Source organism: Epargyreus clarus, unplaced genomic scaffold (assembly GCF_041222505.1).
Source record: "Epargyreus clarus isolate Ecla_fem2 unplaced genomic scaffold, WU_Ecla_fem_2.2 ptg000027l, whole genome shotgun sequence".
NCBI lineage: Eukaryota > Metazoa > Arthropoda > Insecta > Lepidoptera > Hesperiidae > Epargyreus > Epargyreus clarus.
The window spans coordinates 11,018,780-11,038,768 of record NW_027332234.1 but is presented as its reverse complement, the minus strand read 5'-3'; the positions used below and the strand labels follow the sequence as shown (position 1 = coordinate 11,038,768).

General features: G+C 33.9%; 1 protein-coding gene and 1 pseudogene across 1 annotated transcript in view; one reads left to right on the top strand and one right to left on the bottom strand.

Annotated features, from left to right (window-relative positions):
- Positions 1–19,989, top strand: part of LOC140753841 (uncharacterized) — a 33,831-nt gene that overhangs the window by 9,605 nt on the left and 4,237 nt on the right. Inside the window, exons 15-21 of the mRNA XM_073088642.1 lie at positions 5,557–5,565; positions 7,157–7,179; positions 10,802–10,808; positions 12,086–12,153; positions 16,952–17,171; positions 19,099–19,341; positions 19,560–19,761. Of these exons, the coding sequence (XP_072944743.1) occupies positions 5,557–5,565; positions 7,157–7,179; positions 10,802–10,808; positions 12,086–12,153; positions 16,952–17,171; positions 19,099–19,341; positions 19,560–19,761 (772 nt within the window). The remainder of the gene's footprint in view (positions 1–5,556; positions 5,566–7,156; positions 7,180–10,801; positions 10,809–12,085; positions 12,154–16,951; positions 17,172–19,098; positions 19,342–19,559; positions 19,762–19,989) is intronic.
- LOC140754061 (uncharacterized) lies at positions 7,973–10,709 on the bottom strand (annotated as a pseudogene).

Here is a 19,989-nt window from a genome sequence, read left to right as displayed (position 1 = left end):
GGTTATCGGGGGTTTATTACTGATGTCAATGGGCGAAAGTAGCCACTTACCATCAAATGGACTGCATGCTTGTCTACTACTCCTATATTATAAAAAAGAAATAAGAGTTAGGTAGGAATCTACTCTTATCTGGAGTTGATTACAGATGTTCATGGGTGGCAGTAGCCCAGCATCAAGTACCTAGACTGCATGTCTGCTTAAAATAAAATTAATAGACAAAATATGGGTACATTCATAATCTACGTTTGTGTGAGGAAATAAATACTTAAGTGTAGTATGTAATCATAAAATAATCGGTACAGTCTTATAATAATAATACGCATTTACGTACGTATTTCTTGCAATGCGGCTTTGGCCTCTGCAGTATAGGTACTTACCTAGCCTATGACATTTCTGAACTCCAGATCTTGATAGCCGGTTGACTTAAATTGCGTATTATTGGTGTACGATACCGCTGTATTTGCCCAAATATTTAGTTGCGCCCGTATTCACACTTTGACCTGAAGACACCCAATCTAACAATAAACTTATGTCCATAACTACTTTGCCAAGTATTTATCTTCCAAACATTTTTTAAGTAAAATTTTCTAACGTGCATGCTAGGCATTTTGTTACATATATATTTTCCGGTGGCACCTAACTGCATGATCCGTATGTAAACATTGATGTCTACTTCTGTAATATTACAAAATTAATTATCTTTGGCTTTCCGAAACAACATGAAATATCTAAAGCGCCTTTAGCTCAATGGCGAAAAGCAAGCGATCCGACAAGTTAAAACCAAATGTAATGCTCGCTAACTTGTACCTAGTAGCTAGTAGGTAGGACCAAATAGCGGACTAAATGGATGGCATTTAACACGTTCACAGTGAGTGCCCCACATGTGGGTCATTTTGAAGTCAGTCTGATACGTGCGTGCACCACATGTGGGCCACAGCTCTATACAAATTATAATCGTTTTCATAGTCTACACGTGTGATTTGTTTTATTTTTCATTGCATACACGTATGAACACTGAAATGTAAAACAAAATGGCGCAACAACCAGGGGATATTCTCATAGGGTTGCCAAGTAATAAAATTTTAAAGTTAATAAAATTAATCAATGCTTTTTGTACTATTACAATGTAAATAAAACATAGATAGATCTTTTGTAATCAAATGTTTTAATAAAAAAGTAAATGTGATAAAGAAACAATTAAAAAATGAAGAAAATTAACCAAGAATCAACAAAAAAATAGTTTAATGACAAACGTTATAGTACGGTAGGCAGAGAGCTTTATTGCATTGAATACATTCAGTATAAGTCTTCTTTGTTTTACTTCGAGCCTCGGAAGCAGAACTGCCTCCCTCAATCATGGCTTTATAACAACCAACGCAACGCTTTCTTATTATTTTGTCAGTTTTTCTCGGAATTTTTGTTAGGCTATGCCTGGAAGTGGATGAGGAACTGGAAGTAGAATGTGTTCTCATCGTTGGTCCTAGAGTAGGAGCTGCATCGTGTATGTGTATGTAATAAAACGCCTCCTAAGGCGTTTTATTATACGTTCACTTTTCACCCTACACGTGCGTATTTAAAATGAGAGGCAATTAATTTTTAGTTCGTACGTGAGTGCACCACATGTGGGTCATTGAAAAAAATTAAAAAAAACATAAGAAGGGTAGTTTTAATTAAATATTTATTATAAGCTGTCATATAATACAAACTTTGCTTATCATATTTTCTCAAAACGCATTTACACGTGAGGGGTTCTTTTCATATATTGTAGGTGCACTGTTAACGTGTTAAATTTGAATAAAACTTAATACAAGTAATATTCATGAATAGTTCTGAAAAGCGCGTTTAAATAGAAATTATTGTTTGTTTGTTTTCGAATGTTAATGTGTTACCAGCTTCTAAACTATCGACTATAGCTATGTTATATTTTTATGTCTCTAGAAGATTTGTATAATTTTTGTACACTTTTCAATATATGAGGAGCGATTTTTATTTTACAGTGACAGAAAATCATTTTTGTTTATCTACTAAGTCCAAATCAACCAAAGTAACTTCGTACTTTCGGCGTTGTAGTCTTAATAAGCCCCCACGTTTTTGTCTTATCAAAACCTGTGTTCTTAATAAATAAATAAATAAAATAATAAAACCTGTGTTCTGACGGTTTAGTTTAATTTAATCTTCAGGGGTAGCAAACCTATCCGTGATTGACCTCAGATAGAAATCTTGATCCGTTTAGAATCGGTTGTATATTACGTTAGTTACATAGCTACGAAGTGGGGTTCATAGTAATACGTTCGTATCTTATAGATAAACAGTAGTAGTTTTTGCAACATATGTACACAAAGCAGTTCCTAAGCCAATTACGTGGATTCTGAGTAAGGAATTAAAAGCTTTGTGCATTTGTGCGATTTATCTGGATTCAGGCCAAGGTCTACTCTTAGCATTTCAGTACCTAAACTCCTTTCCCTTTGTCATGTCACGTCATCGGTGTTACACCTAAATAGGTACATGTTGTTAGCTACATACGTATGTTAACTTCAACTATTACTGTCCCACCGCTGAACATGGGTCTCCTCTCTGAGTAAGAGTAGTTTAGGCCATAGTTAACCATGCAATTTAAATGGTAGTCATTGGTTTGAGACCTTTTTATTAAACAATTTTCAAGCTTGCAGGTTTCTTCATTGTGTCAAAAATTAATAATGAAAGGTAAATAAATTGAGCACAAGGGATACAATAATGTTATTACTTATTTTTATATATCGTTCTTCAAACAACCAAGGAACACATTGCGTTATACCTACCTACAGTTGTACATGTGTTTTTATTAGGTCATTAACTGCAACCTTACAAGCGCAATTGCATTAATTTGATCAAAGACCGCACCAACAGGTTCCTTGTTAGAACTTTTTTATGAGCCATAAATAACGATAATTATGTAGCATCTCAGGACAAAGTTATCTCCGTGTTACTCACATACATGTCTAATGTGCCAAAAGTTTGACCAGATTTGACCTAAAGTTTTAACCCCATTCATACAAATAAGTACTGAAGCGATCATTGTAGGTAGGTACCGATTGTGGCGCTGATCTACTCGTATGTACCTATCTTATATATTTACTCCGGGCATAATGCAATTAGGCAATCATCTTACATTTAAAAAAAGTGCCAGAGAAACATAGACCTACTCCAAAATTACAACCAAGTTGACATAGGCAGTTGCAATCTCTCTTTAATTTAAAACATCAAGCCTTATTGAGGGCGTTAAACGCATAAAACGGTTTTTAGTTTAGAGTCTATAAAACTTGTATCTGGCATCAATCATTAAATCCAAAAGCACCTACGCTTCATAAATAGTCATTAATCGTAGTCATAGCAGCGCCTACGCCAGCCGATGAGATTAAAAGGATAAAATGAATATGATGTATATTTTAAAAGAGAATCAATTAATTTACATTGATTCAAACTACAAACAATAAACCTACAATCAACATCACTCATAACACGTATTCCATTAAAAACAAAGATTATTATCAATATATTGTATTGTTGCTGTAACTTTATGTTAATGTACTTTAGTACCAAAGGAAATAGTCCATGTCTGCAAATTAAGATTAGATATACCTGAACTGGAGCACTTATTATATCTTTATACACAATTATCATTGGTTAAAACTCTGCTGCTCAGTCGGCGGTACCGAGAAAACATCGTGAGTTGTGAGGCAAACCTACACCCCTGAAGTTCTTAAAAAAGTGTAAGAAATCTACCAATACACAAAATACAAAAAATACAAAATACAAAAAATATTTATTTCTTTAACAATTAATTGGTTTACGTAATAAGTTGTTTGGAGCCGCCTAGTAAACAAATGTCTGTGTTAGGCGGCTCCGCTCTTCTATAACTAGACATCATATATAGTTATAAGAAATAAAAACAAACTGTATCAAGTAACAAATTATCTATGTTATAAATATTATAAAATATATATCTATAAATTTATATAATAAGTATGGTGTGTGTGTGTGAGTGTGTATGTGTGTTTGTGTGTGTGTGTGTGTTTAAGTGTGTGTGTGTGTGTGTTTAAGTGTGTGTGTGTGTGCGTGTGTGCGTGCGTGTGCGTGTGTGTGTACGTGTAAGATTTACTTTGTGTATTTTATAAGGGACTCAGTATCGTCATAAGACAGCGAAATTATCCAGTTAAAAACAGCGAGTCGACATTCCCATTTAGAGCATTTGCAAATATTTAGTTTTTTGTTTATTACGTTGTACAAATGTTTGGATTGTGCTAAAAATTGACATTGAGCAAATTTTGTTTTTAATAGTTTAGATTTAAATATATTATCTCTTCTCCTACCAATTGCTAAATCGTCATGATGCAAACTTTTATGAGCCCGTAATATTGATTTTAAAATGTACAATTTTCTCACAGTTAGTACTTCGCAAATGTTATATAATTCATTTGTAGGGAATCTAAATGGTTTCAAATAAATGGTTTTGAGTAAACATCGTTGTGCCCTTTCAACCTTAAGAATTATAGTTTTCGAAGCCCCGCCCCATACCGGGATACAATAATTTAGTACAGATTGCGCCAATGCAAGGTATATTTGCTTAAGAAGGTTTGGACTAGCTATATGACGAAGCGTCTTAAATGTCCAAATGAGTTTGCGTATTCTATTACTAATAAATTCTATTTGGGTGTGCCAGGTTAGGCGTTGATCAATGTACACTCCTAGATATTTTGTAGATGAAACTCTTTCAAGGTAGTCACATTTACAAATATTGTACTCATTTTCAATACAGTTGTGTATTCTTAGTTTATAATCACTATTCGGTTGGGTTCTATTATTTATGGAAAAGCAGGTGTAGTTTGTCTTAGATATGTTAAGTGTAAGTAAATTTGCCTTCAACCATTTCGCTATATTTGATAGTCCCTTTTCAGCGATTTCGAATACAGAGTTCCACGAGTCACCCGAGAAAATTAGAGCGGTATCATCTGCATATGAAATTATCCTACCTCCTTCAATGTGTAGATTAGCGAGCTCGTTAATATATATTAAAAACAGGGTTGGACCCAATAAACTACCCTGAGGTACCCCTAATAACACCTCAGCATCCTCACTTATATAATTATCTATTTTAACTCTTTGTCTACGTCCATGTAAATAACTTTCAAATAATTTAAGAGGAGTACCCCGAATACCTATGTTTTCAAGTTTCTGGACAAGAATAGAAGGTGACACTGTATCAAAGGCTTTTTTGAGATCGAGGTAGATAGTGAGGCATTTTTTCCCTTGATCGAGATGTTCAGCTTTTAGTGATTCATTTATATTTGTAATTAATTTTTCTACGATGTAATCCGGATCTTGAGAAAGGAGTAGTATTGATAAGTTCTTTTGTAGTAAGTGTTTATATGCTAAATTAAAGTCAGTAAATTCATATGTGTTAGGACCCCGGTTACTTTGTTTCGATTTCGATAGGTTTAGAAAAATGGTTTTATGGTCTGTTACTGTAGTATTTAGGACGGCTATTTTAGCAGTATGTTTCTTTTTATTCAATTTGAGCATAAAATGGTCTAGACAACTGTTCATTCTCGTTGGAATTACGTGACCAGGCATAATACCATACATACATAGCATATTTAAATAATTAAATAATTAAATAATTAAATAATTAAATAATTAAATAATTAATACTTCCTTCTCACACTGATACCGACACCACATTACTATTTCTAAAATTTACCGTGTCTGTCGACTGTGTACAATGTGGTCTGTTACCATTTCCGTGCTACAGTTTAAATCTGTGCTGATTTGGTAAATTTTGTCAAGAGTAATATTTTGAAATAGATATTTGAAAAATAGGGATATTTGCATAGGTATTATTATAAAAATCAGAACATAAATCATAATAAAAGGGTTTTAGTAAACGTGAGCTGTGAAGTGACCCGGCCCGTGCGATAACGCAACCCTAACCATTTATCGCTGAACACAATTTTATCCAACGTTATTTGTTTAGATTCCTAAGCAAATATTCCCAAGTTTTTAATCTTAAAAATATTAACCTTCCAGTTTTTTCTTACTGTTGGAAAAAAATACTAATGCTTTGTGTATTTTATCGCGTTCTCTACTTATTTTCTAACTACCGTAAACTGCTGCAACTTTGCACGGATTTTGAGGTTTTTTTTGAATATCTCTGAAGATATGCATTTTTATGGATCTCAATGAGTTATTAATGAAATAAAGACTTTATGCCGTACCGAATACAACCTAAACCTTGTTTTAACATGTGACATTTTAGAATTACAATTGTTCAAAGTCATAGGCAAAATTGTAGGTTAAAAACGCAACTTTGCCTTGGAGCTTATTGCATATGTTATAGTCAAAGTCCGATACACAGTCTCTTCGCGGAAGGACTGGTTTATCCTAGGTTTGGCCAAAGCCATCAGGCAATCCCCGAAATACATTTCAATTTCGCCCTTTGCCTGAAGTATTTTTAGTCAAACCCAGGAGCTCCTAACTTTTCAGTCAAACGTCGAAAGTAAATTATTCTGTTTCGGTTTTGGCCTAGTCAATCCTAGAAGCGACTGCAAAACTCGGTCAAACGTTGATCTGAACATGTTTAAACAGGTTCATAATGTCTCTCGCGGTGTTCCGACCGATTGTTTTGTCATTTCATGTTCGTTTATTGAGCGTGCGGGCGTGTAATTGTGTAAAATTGAAGATGAGTGAGGTTAGGTTAGGTTAGGTTAGGTTTTTTTAAATTATTAAAACAATAAACATCAAAATTTTAAAAATGTTATTTTTTATACCTAATCTTACAAACTAACCTCCGTATATTCCAAAGCATTTATTTATTTATTTTATACTTTATTGCACATCGTACAAAAGGTGGGCCTAATGCCACACGGCATTCTCTCAAAGCATCTCAAATATAAAAGTGAAAATCACGTAAGCTGACCAATCAGGTGTCAGAACTGGCAGAGTTAAGCGGTTCTTAAGACTTGAAAGCTGCTTAAATGATAAAATGCTTCCAAATATACGAAGATAAGACACTTCATACCTATATCGGAGTTTGACTCGTCAAACCCCGATTTAATAAAATTGTGTTTTGACGTTTGCCTGACCAAATTAGTCTCTCCCAGGTTTGACGAAAATTGTTTAGTCAAAGGCCGAAAATTTACATTTGTTTGGGCTTTGACTAAGTCATTCAGTCTGACCTGAGGATTGACCAGTCCAACCTAGGAGCGCCGGAGCTTCGGAGTTTGCCTATAACACATATATTAAACTGCTCATTTTTTGTACTATTTTTTTCCCGTATGAAGGGCTTACCATAGATGTTTCTGGAAGTAAAACTGTTGCCACTCAGGTGATAGTTTTTTTTTCACAGCTAATAGGTAAAGTTGAGACAGGTACCACAAACTTTTCATACAAAAATGTAGTTGGATGCAGGGTTGTCTGCATCCAACTACTGACTGACTTATTTAAATATTTTAATTATTTTAAAAATATTATCACATAATTAAAACTAAAACAATCTCTTAAAATGCCAAACAAAAATAGCATATCAGCTATGCTAACCGTAACTTATAATAAGTGTAGTTTGTATTTTTGGTTCAAACTCTGATTTTAAACAAACGTCTATATCAAATATTTTAATAAAAAGACAAATAACAAGTAAATAGTTGTTTATTGTGCCCTCTGTTTTATAAAAGCACCATTCATAAAATAATGCTCTCCAAAACTAGAAAATATACTAAAAATAATAATACAGTTGGTATTATATTATATTTTACGGAACAACAAAATATACCAAAAAATACCGTAGAAAGCGCACCTGCGCTTAATTAGCACCCAGTAATTATAAAAACAAAAAATGTACCTACACAATCAGATTATAAAAATAAAATCTGTCAAAAATAAAACAATCTAACATTTCAATATCTCAATATTGAAATGTTACAGTGTGTAAAATTAAGAGTCACGTAATTTTATTATTTGTATGTGAAGGAGGGGGTGAAGCTAAAACCAAGTTTGTAGAGTCGCAACGCTTGTCCTCAGCTGCCATCATGAAAAAGGGGAGCAAATCGTTTTCACGAATAGTTTGCCTGATAGAGCTCGAAAACTATTTACATCAATTTTTCAAGATAGCGGCCGAGGGACAAATATTGCAACCCCAAAAATTAGGTTTTAGTTTTATAATAACCCCCCAAGACATTTAAACTATAATATTACGTCCTCTGACTATTGCAACCCTAATACTTAATTGTATATTTTATTATTAATTATAACTTTTCAATTCACTAAATGTTTTAAATTTTAAAGCCGACGGCCTTCTCTGATCTTATTTGATTTTATTCTTATTTATTGTATGTTAAACTTATCAAGTTTCAAGTTAAAGGTGAAATGTCCTCGACGCGAAATTTCAGGATTAGGCAATAATGCGATAACATCATTTAAATTTTGTATGGGACACGTGTCTTCAACATTTGGGTAGGTGAACTTAACACACTTCGAATTTTTTACTTTCCGCGCAAATTTAACTGTAGGAATGTTGTCAGTTATTGATAGTACTTGTCCTAAAAAGTGTTTTATACTTTTTTTTGAAGCGAATTTGACTATAATCCAACTGCCTTCTTGAAATGTTATAGAATTTTCCGTATCAAATTTGAGGTCACTCAACCCAAAAGGTGTGACGTTTTCTCGTTCTTCGTCAAAAAAGGTTGATGTGTTATAATCATCCAGATTATCGAAATCGGAGTCGTCGGTATCAGCAGCATTAAAAGAAATGTTCGATGTAAGGCTCGAGTCGCTATTGTATACACACACACGTTGTTTCTTTCTTCTTTTTATTTTAGTCGGCTCTTTTTTGGTACTGGCACATCTCTTTTTATTTTTACTTATTGGTGTATTTATATCTTTTAAAATTGCCCTATTTACAGTAGACGCTTCTTTTATAAGTATATTAGACGTAATAATAATTTTTTTCTTAATTGGTGAGTTTTTATATGATTTTAACTGTAGGCATTCTGGTATATCTCGGCAAAATGGGGTATTCATTTTGGAATCTTTTGGAAGGTTTTGCAACGAATGCACAAATTTATTCGAATCTGCCGTTAAAATGGGAAAATAAATGTTTATAGCATTAATACAAAGTCTACAAAGGCTGTCGGGACCTTGTAATTGTGCAATATAATTTTCTAAGGACGGGTCTATATCTGGAATATCTATATCGGTGTAAGGTGAACTTGTTTTGTCTATTACGGGACTTTTAGTTTCTGCTTGTTTTACTTTTTTCTTAATAATTATTTTCGAAGGTCCAGGTACATTTCTGCTTACTTTCTCATTTGCTTCTGTTATTTTTCGACCTCCTTTTACTTTTTTAGACTTGGCTAACTCTTCTGCTTCTTCGGTCGATATTGACCTACCAGGTACAACTGCAAGCTTGTTGTTTTGACCCGTTTTTATTGGTTCAGATCGTCTGTTCCGTTGTAAGTACTCTAGAAGGCTGGCATCAAATTGACGAGCATTTTCTTCTTTTATTGCAGGTATTTTTACTAACACTCTTGACGGGTTAAAGGGATATATACCAGACCCCTCAAATCCTTTACATATATTTGTTTCTATTTTTATTTTACTCATAAGTTCTTTTAGTAACTGTGGAAAGTGACATTTGTTTATGGTGCTTGTGGTGCTGTATGTAGACTTGTAATTTGTCAAAATTTCACGCCATATTCGCTTCATTGCTCCAAAAAATGCAACATCTAGCGGTTGAGTTAGATGGGTAGCATTTTTTGGAAGAAAAACAAATCGAATGTTTTGATTTTGACATAATTGAATTATCTCGACACTTAAATGCGATGCCAAATTGTCGCCGATGACCAATTTAACGCCATGTCGAGAATTTGCCCAAGGCAAAACAATCGTTTTAAACCAATCATCAAAACACGTCATGTCAAACCAGCCAGATTTAGTACGGTTATACCGAGCATTTTTTGGACCGTTTTCACACCATCTAGACCACAAGTGTTCTGATTTGTAAACAACATAAGGTGGTAAGCAATTTCCATCAACAGTACCGCTAAACATTATTGATACTGCACTTTTGGACACATTAAGGACTCTTTCAGGATGTTTTGTCCCTCTTTTAAAAACACATCTTTTAGATCCGGGGTCGTCGCTTAAATTAGTCTCATCGAAGTTGAGTATATTGCCGGCGGGAACATCTTTTAGCGAAGTTTCTAGATTTTTATAATATTCGTTCATCTCCTCGACGGTTTTCGCAGCACGACTTTTTTTAATATTTTGAGTTGCCCTTTGCGAAAAATTGTGTCGTTTTAGAAAATCACGCGCCCAACGTTCTCCAGGCATTTTTCCATTAAAAAGATTAGACTTATCACATTTTATAAGGTAATTGTGAACTACTATACGCAAATCCAGTAGTGTAAGAGGACAGCCAAATTCAGCTGCACTGCGTTTGCAATGTGAGCTTCCTCCTCAGTTGACAACTCTGTTGGTCGACCAAATGGTTTATTATGAATGTTTTTGGATTTATTGAGAATTGTCCGACGCGGTATCCCAAACTGCTTTTGCGCTTGATAAGAGGATATAACTTTGTTTCGCACGAGATCTGCAGCCATGTGTAACATTTCTGCGGAGTAATCTGCGTAGTTATGTGCGCCTGGTTTTCTTCTAGTTTCATTTTTACTTCTTCCCATTTTCCCATAACTGCAATAAAAATAACATAAATTATCCGGCTGAGTTGTTAGGAGGTAATTACAGTGCGGTACTTTGAAGTACTCATTTTCAGTAATTTGGTAAGATTTACATATATCTTGCAGATGAACTTAAATAAATTGTAAAGCCTTCATTAAATATTAATTTAATAACTTCTATCTAGTGCCAACCCTAGACATAGGCAAAGATGTGTCACTAAAATTTTTGGAACCCTTTACAACTTTACCTTCTAGATTATTAAATTGAAATCTTGTGATTATCAGAATAATATGAAGTATTGCGGTAAAACACAGTATTTACTTACCCTGGAACAAATTCACGACACCGAAACACGTTTTGTTTGGCAGAACCTTAAAATTATATCGGACACCCGAAATTTGCATGCGCACCCATCGAATTTGTTTGATCAACTGTCAAAAAACGAGTGGTGTTGCCATTTAAAAAAAATAAAAATATGTTGCCACGATAGTGTAAAATTATTACCAAATAGTAGAAAATAAGATAGAAATAAACCAACGCGAGATATCTTATTCGAAATGAAATAGGCAAAATTGCGCTAAGATGGCAAAGTTACAGTGTTTTGCGGTATGCAAATTAGGATATAAATTAGATTTCAGAACCAGCTACTATTTACTTTATGCTTTATTTACTTTTTTACATGGCGAGAACATGTGTACCTAATACAACTTATCAGTAAATAATAAGTATATCGGTCTACTGATGATTGGTATCTATACATACCAAATACTGAGCTAGGTGAACAGTCACCAACTAAACGTTTCATAAATGTTCGTAGAGGTCAATTCAATATAAGAATATTGGCTTAAATATCAGAAGCGTTTTGTAAGTCATATTAATTTATTGTGGGTCATAAAATTAGGCCCATTGAGATTTGAAGGATTCAATAGAAATTAATTACTGTAATATTTCATCGTAGTTTGTATACGAATCCAATACGATCACGAATATTCCTGAAACAAATAAAGTTTATTTTTAATTCAAATATTCCTTAATTATTTCATTTCACTTAATTAAAAAATAGTTATGGGCTTTCCATGTGACAGTTTTTTCTCGATCAATGCGCTTACTTATTGAAGTACAAGTTAGGTACTTACTTTTGATTTTTTTACTTCTATTCACTTAATTACACAATGAATACCTACGTAGGGATAGGTTTTAAGGTGTGACCGTGTATAATAGGTGTCCATACCTACGTGCACCTGATTTAATGCTTATCTAGTATTTGTTCCCTAATACAATTAACTATAGAAATTATATTGTCTCATAATATACCTATACTTACATAAATCAGTATATATTCAAACACTGTAGTTATAAAATGTATTTTTATCCCCAGAGACTTTGGTGGACATCCGTTGCACTAATTTTAATATGGAGTTCACAAACACAAGCCCGAGATGTAACGTGAGTACCTATCAATCAATATATATTTATGTATTATTTCATAGAATAAAAGTTTATTACTTCATGTTTAATAATAAAATATATGTTAAATAATATTTAGGGTTCCCCAGTGAAGTGGTAAGAAACAAAACCCTTATAGTTTCGTCCTATTTTGTGAATTTGCCTGTTCATAAGTTAACCGTTTTTACTCAAATAATATTGACACTTCAAGAATTTAGTAGGTGTGCTCTATGACCACTCAAGACATATAATTTGGGGATGTAAACATCAGGTCTATAGATGAATGATCAAAAATTAATTAATTATATGGCGGATTCTGAATGCAGAACCAATCAATTAATTAACGTTGTCAATGTATGTAAGTAAATTAAAAAGCGCATGTGTATGTATTGTGGGTATATATTTAACAAAGATACGTTCCGTTGCACATTGTTTTAAATATAACAATTGCACAAATAACTTTTTTTCAGTGTCTTTGACACCCTCTAAAATACCTACATAGAAACTTATTAACATCGCTGGTAAAATGAATAGATATTAATTTCATCCCGTCTACGGAATCCTTCACTGTGTTCGGTCGAAGAAGCCCTTGGCCGCATTTTATTACCTCATTTGTTTACTTAGAAATCTCCTTCTAAATATGAGATCACTCTTTTTGCCTGGTTACTTAGAATTGTGGCTAAATAAGTATCTAGTAAGATTGCCGACAATTGTCGACACAGATTTGTCAGTAGACAATTAAGTTCAATTATTCACTCCTCTACGAAGATTGACAAACTTATATTAAATGTGTTATACGACTCGTATTACATTTCTATTAACCGGGTCAACTGTCTGGTCATTTTCGTCATTCTTTAAGAATATCCAAGTGAGCATAGCTCTGATTTCTTCTTTTCCATGATTCATGCCTCTTCTTTTCCATGACTTTTTACTCTGACTGATTGACTGACTACTTATCACAGAAATTTTCACATAAGAGGTTTTAAAGCAGGTACAGATAACAAACAAACTTTCACTTTTAAAGTTCACTTTTTACTTTTAAAGGCAATAGTTGTATCATTTGACAAGATAATGTAGGTACCTATATGTTTTTTACAAATGGCTGGCTGTGTAACTTAAAAGCTTCAGGCCGCAGATAGTCAGTAGGTAGAGTAGGGTAACATGAACGTAAATTTAAATGCGTACTTGCATACATATCGAACAAGACTACATTGGCATTTACACATAATAAAACATAAGTTAATCAAGTGCACGGATATCACGATATCCGTGCACTTGATTAACTTATGTTTCGTTCTCTTAATCAAGTGCACGCACTTGATTACGAGAATATTATAAAAAATATTAAGAAAAATATAAATACATTCCCTGCCCTGCCACTCGTGTCCGTAGACTTTAGAAGATACCAAATAGAATACAAGTTAGTAGTAACTAGCCTTACTAGTAAGGTACGTCCTAAACCACAACATCTGTTAACCTTTTTTTTCTTAACCACTGCAAAGCATATTGAAAAGAAACACGTTTGACCAATATAAATCAGCAAGTACTTAATTGAATACAAATTAACACAAAATAGAACGTACCTATAGGAAACTTACTATCGTTAATAAGAAGTATATTTAGTTTCTCTGTAAGTATAGTTAATTCATCTTTTTGTGGACACGGACTCCAAATGCGATACGTATTTTAGCATTAAACTCGTAGAAGCAGAGTTAGTCTACCTATTCAACCTAAGGTTGGTTTTCGAATATTTTTAGATGGCAGGAAAAATTTAACATCGTTTGGACAGTTTAATTTCAGTCTGTTAATGGAAGTAGCTATAGGTGCACAATACTCAATACCCGACGACCACAATATTTTTTGTTTATTCGTAGGATTGAGACACTATGCAATTTTATGCGGACACTTTGTTGCGAAAGTTTATCTAAATCTTTCAAAAAGATACTTTATTTAGTTTGTTAAGTATATAAAATAATTCTACATAAGTAATATGTGATAACCCTACATAGGTCACAAGTCTTGACTTCACAAGCCGACAAAGAAACTTAAAGTTTCATACACTACAATAAAAACCTTCCGCGCGTCAACTTAATTAAGTCTGTTTCTCCGTGCCGGTGAGCCCGTGCTACGGATAAAGTTTTAAACAATCAGCATCCCCAACAAATCCGAATGAATAGAATAACCAATTTCAAACAGGGAAGCTGTAAAGATTTGTAGAATTTATGGTTCGTCTACAGCGGCATCACCGCCAGATATATTTTGATTATAATATCTAACCTGGCATTTTAATGTTAATTTATTCTTGAGTCAAAGTATTTTAAGGAACTTTAAAAAAGGGAGTTCTGTTTTGACTATTATGTTGGTATGTCTGCAATTTTCTCAAAACCTACTGATCAAAATAGGTACTGTATAAAAATAAGGAAATAGATAAAGATGACGACATGTAGAATAGGTACCGAGAATTAGGTCAAAAGTAAAATTAATTATAGTCGTAAGAGGGATGTATGCGAGTGAATAAACTGTTGCATTTACAAAGTGTGACAGAATAGGTCAGTATAAAAAAAATATTTGGAACAGGGGCGTTAACTTTATAATTGTAGAGTACCTAAATCTTGAATGTTTAAGTTACTTGAAGAAAATAGGAAAAAGTCCTTGCGTAAATGAATAATAATGGCCAGGAAGAGCCACACGGGACCATACATCCGTTAAGCTCGCTATTGATTGACTATGAATAGATTTTTTGTTATGGTTTATTTTAATCTCGGAGCATTGATCTTATTATGAAGCAGTAGGATTTTTATAACTGTGGAGGTGTTTAATGGACGCACGGATTTATTATTATTGATCAAGATGATTTAGTTTATTACTATAGGTATTAATTAGTTTTGACATTATTTACATTACATTTTACATAAAATAAGTGTAGTATTTTTTGCGTCCGATGTATAAATACATCTTCGACAGAGAAATAGTCAAAGAGTGAGAAATGAAGCAGCGTTTCGCTTCTGCCTTCTTCCGCGTATGCGGAATAGCTGCTATTTGTTTTAAAAAATCGCACTTTGTCTATATGAAAATGCAAGTAAAGGATGGTTGTGTTATGCAAAGAAAAACGTTTTGCGATTTCTGAACCTTATTTTCTTTTGTGATTTAAGTAAACAATATAATTTCAGTCTTTCTATGTCTGTTGTAGCTCAGAATACACTGATAGAAGGGAAAATACTCAATACACATTATGTATAGGTGCTTTGTCTGACAGACCAGATACTTAATCCAAAAGCGCATTCCTGTTAACTAGGACTCGAGATATAAATATCACTGATGCTTTTAACGTTTAGGTGTATTTTCAGATTTCTTGCCGCATCTATATAGTGAAAGGGACATTATTAAAATTTTTGATTTTAGTATAACTATGCTATAGGACAGTTAATATATTTACTTTAGTGCATAATTTCATTTCATTTAATAACCTCTACTGTGTACACAAAAGATGGCACTGTTAGTGTAGAGTCTACACTACAGTGCCGTTCAGTTATTGGATAGTTAAAAGCAGTGATAGCCTAGGGGCTAGAAACTCACCTTCTAAATTAGGGGTGCACGGTTCAAACCGAAGCCTCTGATTTTTTAATGTTTGTACATATTAAAAAAACTGTAACTAAGGCTGCGAAGTAAACCACACCTGAAGGTTTTTTAGAGTTCTTATGGTTGTGTGATCTACTAATCCGTACTTGGCTAGTGCTACTATGGTCTAACTTGAGCCCTGAAGTGGAACAATATAACAAAACAAAACTATTTTACACCTAATATGTCAAATTATTTTTTCTTAAAACCCAATTTTCGTCAGTAGCCAGAGTCAAGCATTAGATATCTAAGCTTTATCCAAATCAATGAATAATTAGTTAAAGGTAAGTACTAATCACTAATAAATTATCAGTATAACAATTACTCGTTTAAAGTTATGAAGTGTGTCAATTAATTGTACCTATAGGTGGCTGATTATGTTTCTATCCTACCGGACTGAGATCGAATTCATTTGTAACCGCGTACCCACTGTCACACGTTGTTACGTAAAATGCCACCTTTCTCCCGAACGTTTCTAATTCTAACTAAATGGCCGTTTGTTTAAAACATGGGGAAGGGACGTTGCATAATATCTCGATGCGTTGCAGTCGATATTTTTGTATTGGGCCCTTTTACTAGGTACTTACATGATACGGTACCAACTTACACTTAACTATACAGTGGTAACGGTAACGCAGTGTCATCCTCGTCCTATCCACCTTTTTTCAACACCTGATATTCAGTTCAGCAATCACCGACTGTCAGCCTAATGGCATGCCTTGGGATTCAGCCGCCCAATGTTGAATGAATAATAATGGTTTATATTACAGCCAATTATAGGCAGTTATATATTAGGTAAACTGCACTTAATGTGATTTGTGTAATTTTATTGCTATAAAGTGCCGCTCGGATAATTCTGTATCACTGCTACTACCTAACCATGCACAAGTATCTAACATCTCAAATAAGATACGGACCCTAGCTAAGGCAATAGCGGAGGGGACGTCGGCGCTTAAAACGCTGCTGTATTGTAATTCAAAGTCTAGTAAGTTACTTATTAATATGGTACTTACTCGAGGCATTTTAACTAGATGCTGAGAGGCAGTACGGCATCTGTAACCAACCAAACTCAAGGGTTTAGTAAAGACTCTTATAGATTTTGTGTATATAAAGGGACCGCTTACCTTACAGGTGGACCGCACCTTCGTTTGCTACTTCTGTCAGTAAAATGTATTTGCAGGAACGAAGACATCCGCGACGCCATAATGTCGCTAGTCCACATGTTCCGGTCATCGGAAGACAAGCTGGAGAGACACGAGTACCGGGAGAAGGCACTGGGTGATATGCTCAAGAAGATGATATCCGGCTTGGAGAAGAAGCACAGAGCCCTGGAACCGCTCAAAGGAATGATCTCAAGGCTAGATGAGCGCATTTACAACGTTGAAAATATATTTCTGCAGGTACATATTTATTTTAATTAAGATATTTTAACTAATTTAATACATAACTATCCAAAATCATTGGACTCAATACTTATATATCAAAAAGCACGGCTGTGCGTAGGACAAATTTTACCTGTCCGAACGCACTAGCCTGGGTATACTACACGATACGTTTTAGCGTGTTTTTTCTTTATATAATTTCCGTTAACATAATCATTGTCTCCACTGGTGTTCTCCAGTGGTAATTAAAATTGATATTGTAATTTCATAATAAATGAAAATTACACTTTCTACCCTCATGTCCACACATTTGAAATCCTGTCACTGTTGCCACGGAGACACAAATATCCACAAACTACAAAATGTACCTACAAACAAATTATGAATTTTTGCGTCTAGGCTAGATGTCTGTCTGACCGGAAATCGAACCCGGAACCATGTACATGTCTGACCTGCATGATGGCACGTACTAAATAATGAATCATTTTCTATAATTAAACCTCAGAAACGATAACAGACGAGCTAATTGATAGAAAGTACCTAATCATCGTCGCCTATGAATATTTGCAACACTGAGAATTGCCAAGTTTCCCCGAGTTTGGAGAAAAACTCTTTTTAGAACCTAAATTAAATCATAGGTCGAATCGAATGTACCTTATTGCGGTGTCCAAATTAATTAGCGAATTTGGTAACTTTAGATACGCTGCTTCCGGCCGGAACCGGTAGTTATTTTTCCCCATGTTTATAACATTTGCGAATCCTTAAGAACTTTAGAGCGTATATTCAAGTTTTCTTTCCTTTCTTTACCTTTGTAAATCAGTAAGCATTTTTAAATTTACAAATTGTTTACATCTTAGGTACCTACTTACCAAGTAGATACTAGTTGATACCTTCAATGGGCAGTTTAGCGTTAAATCCGCAAGTTTGCTCGTAAAGGCGTTGAATAGTTTTTATACCTTAGACCTCTTAAGGGTCATTAGTATACATGGTGACAACCACGCGGCAGGGAATTTATAACGTCATGTTATGATCGTACGGTTTTACACGGAACACATAGCACTTAGAAATGCCTTTTGTAGTTCTGGAGAAATGCCTTTTGTTGTCCTCATATGTGGGTACTTATAGTCCGCGCCAAACTGCTAGTCCGCTTTGAAGTTGTTGCGAGCAGGTGTAGTCATACAATTTGCTATGGCGACGCGATTCATTTTTATATTCAGAGCGCATATTTATATTTATATATTTAAATATATAGGTAGGTACACAGTAAGCATTTTTACAATTTCTTAAATGATAAATTTCCAATATGAACAGTAGGTAAAAAAATTGTCTCAGAAATGATAAATTGAGCATGCTCCCGTCCATTGATATCAATTTCATAAGTCATACAGGACCCACAGGGAAATGCTTAACATACATAATATGTAATATTGTTTAACGAAGATTCTCTAACTAAGAGAAGTTTATTTTATTTGCTACACAAATTAGATCACTATTTATTTTTCTGCCAATTATGTTTGGAAAGCGGATGCCCTTAGCAAGTCGCCGATAAATTTCAGAAACGAGCAGACCTTTTTTAGTGTACTGCTTTTAGAATCCACTTCTAGTCAAGGTAAGTTCTATGGCTATATCGCATTGTAATGCGTAACCACATTTCCAGTTAGTCTCGATGGCGTTGCTGTGGACTGATTTAGCGCTTTCCGTGAATTTAATGAACACAATACATAACACATTTTAATCACCGATAATTTTATCACTTTCCTTATAAGCCTATCTGGTAACAAATACCTAAGAAAGTACATTTCAAAAGTACAATCTCATATTTTATATTAGCTTTTCTATGCAAAAAAAAATATCCATAACAATATTAAGAAAATAATCGTCGGTAGTGATTTAATATTTAAAATTTGTCGCTTTTGTCTAAGACACACTTATTGACCATCCCCAGAAAGAAGAAAGAGAGAAGGCAACACTAAAGAAGACATATGAAACCTTAGGCGACATTCAAACATCACTTCAGTCGCTCACAGCGGTCGTCACAAAGAATCTCAAGCCTAGCGGAGAAACCTCCGCTCTCGAGACGAATTTAACTGAAGAAGATGAAACTCTCAGTAAAAGACTCGACGCAACTGATGCTAAGCTAGATGCAGTGAGGAAAGAGATTGAGGATTTGAAAAACAGTTTAAATAAGGTACGTATAATACTTATATATTTATTTATTTACTCTTTATTGACCATGTTAAAAACAATGTGTTAAAATTAATACTCATCCAAATTGAAGTATCGGAATTTTTATTTACATTTCATAAGCACAAGCATAATTCAAATATGAAATACCTATATCTAGTATTTTTATAGAACTTAATTTTCGACACTTATTAACCAACTAATCAAGTTTTTCTATTTTAGGATTCACTCCGTGCGATGTGTCTAGAAGTATCTTCAGACATAAATCCATTGGAAAGACATATTTCGGAGGCGGAGAAGTTACTCAACAAGTATGAGCTAAAACTGAATGAATACGGCAACGCTACGAAAGTGCAGACAGACTTCGTTCCGCTCAGCGAAGTGTCTCTCGCTGATGAAGCTTGGCACAGCAAGATGACTGAAGGTAGCCAAAACAAATATCAAAACTTACTTAGAATACTAACACGTTTGTTTATAGTTTGATTTCTTAACCATGTAGAAATATAAACAGCAATAAAAAATATAAATGTATGACAGCAAATTAAACAAAAAATAATAAACTTTCATCACATTGCGAACATGTTTATGGCATTTATTAATAAAAATATTAGCTTTAAAAACTCGTGGGCAGTATTTAGCATATAGGCAAATG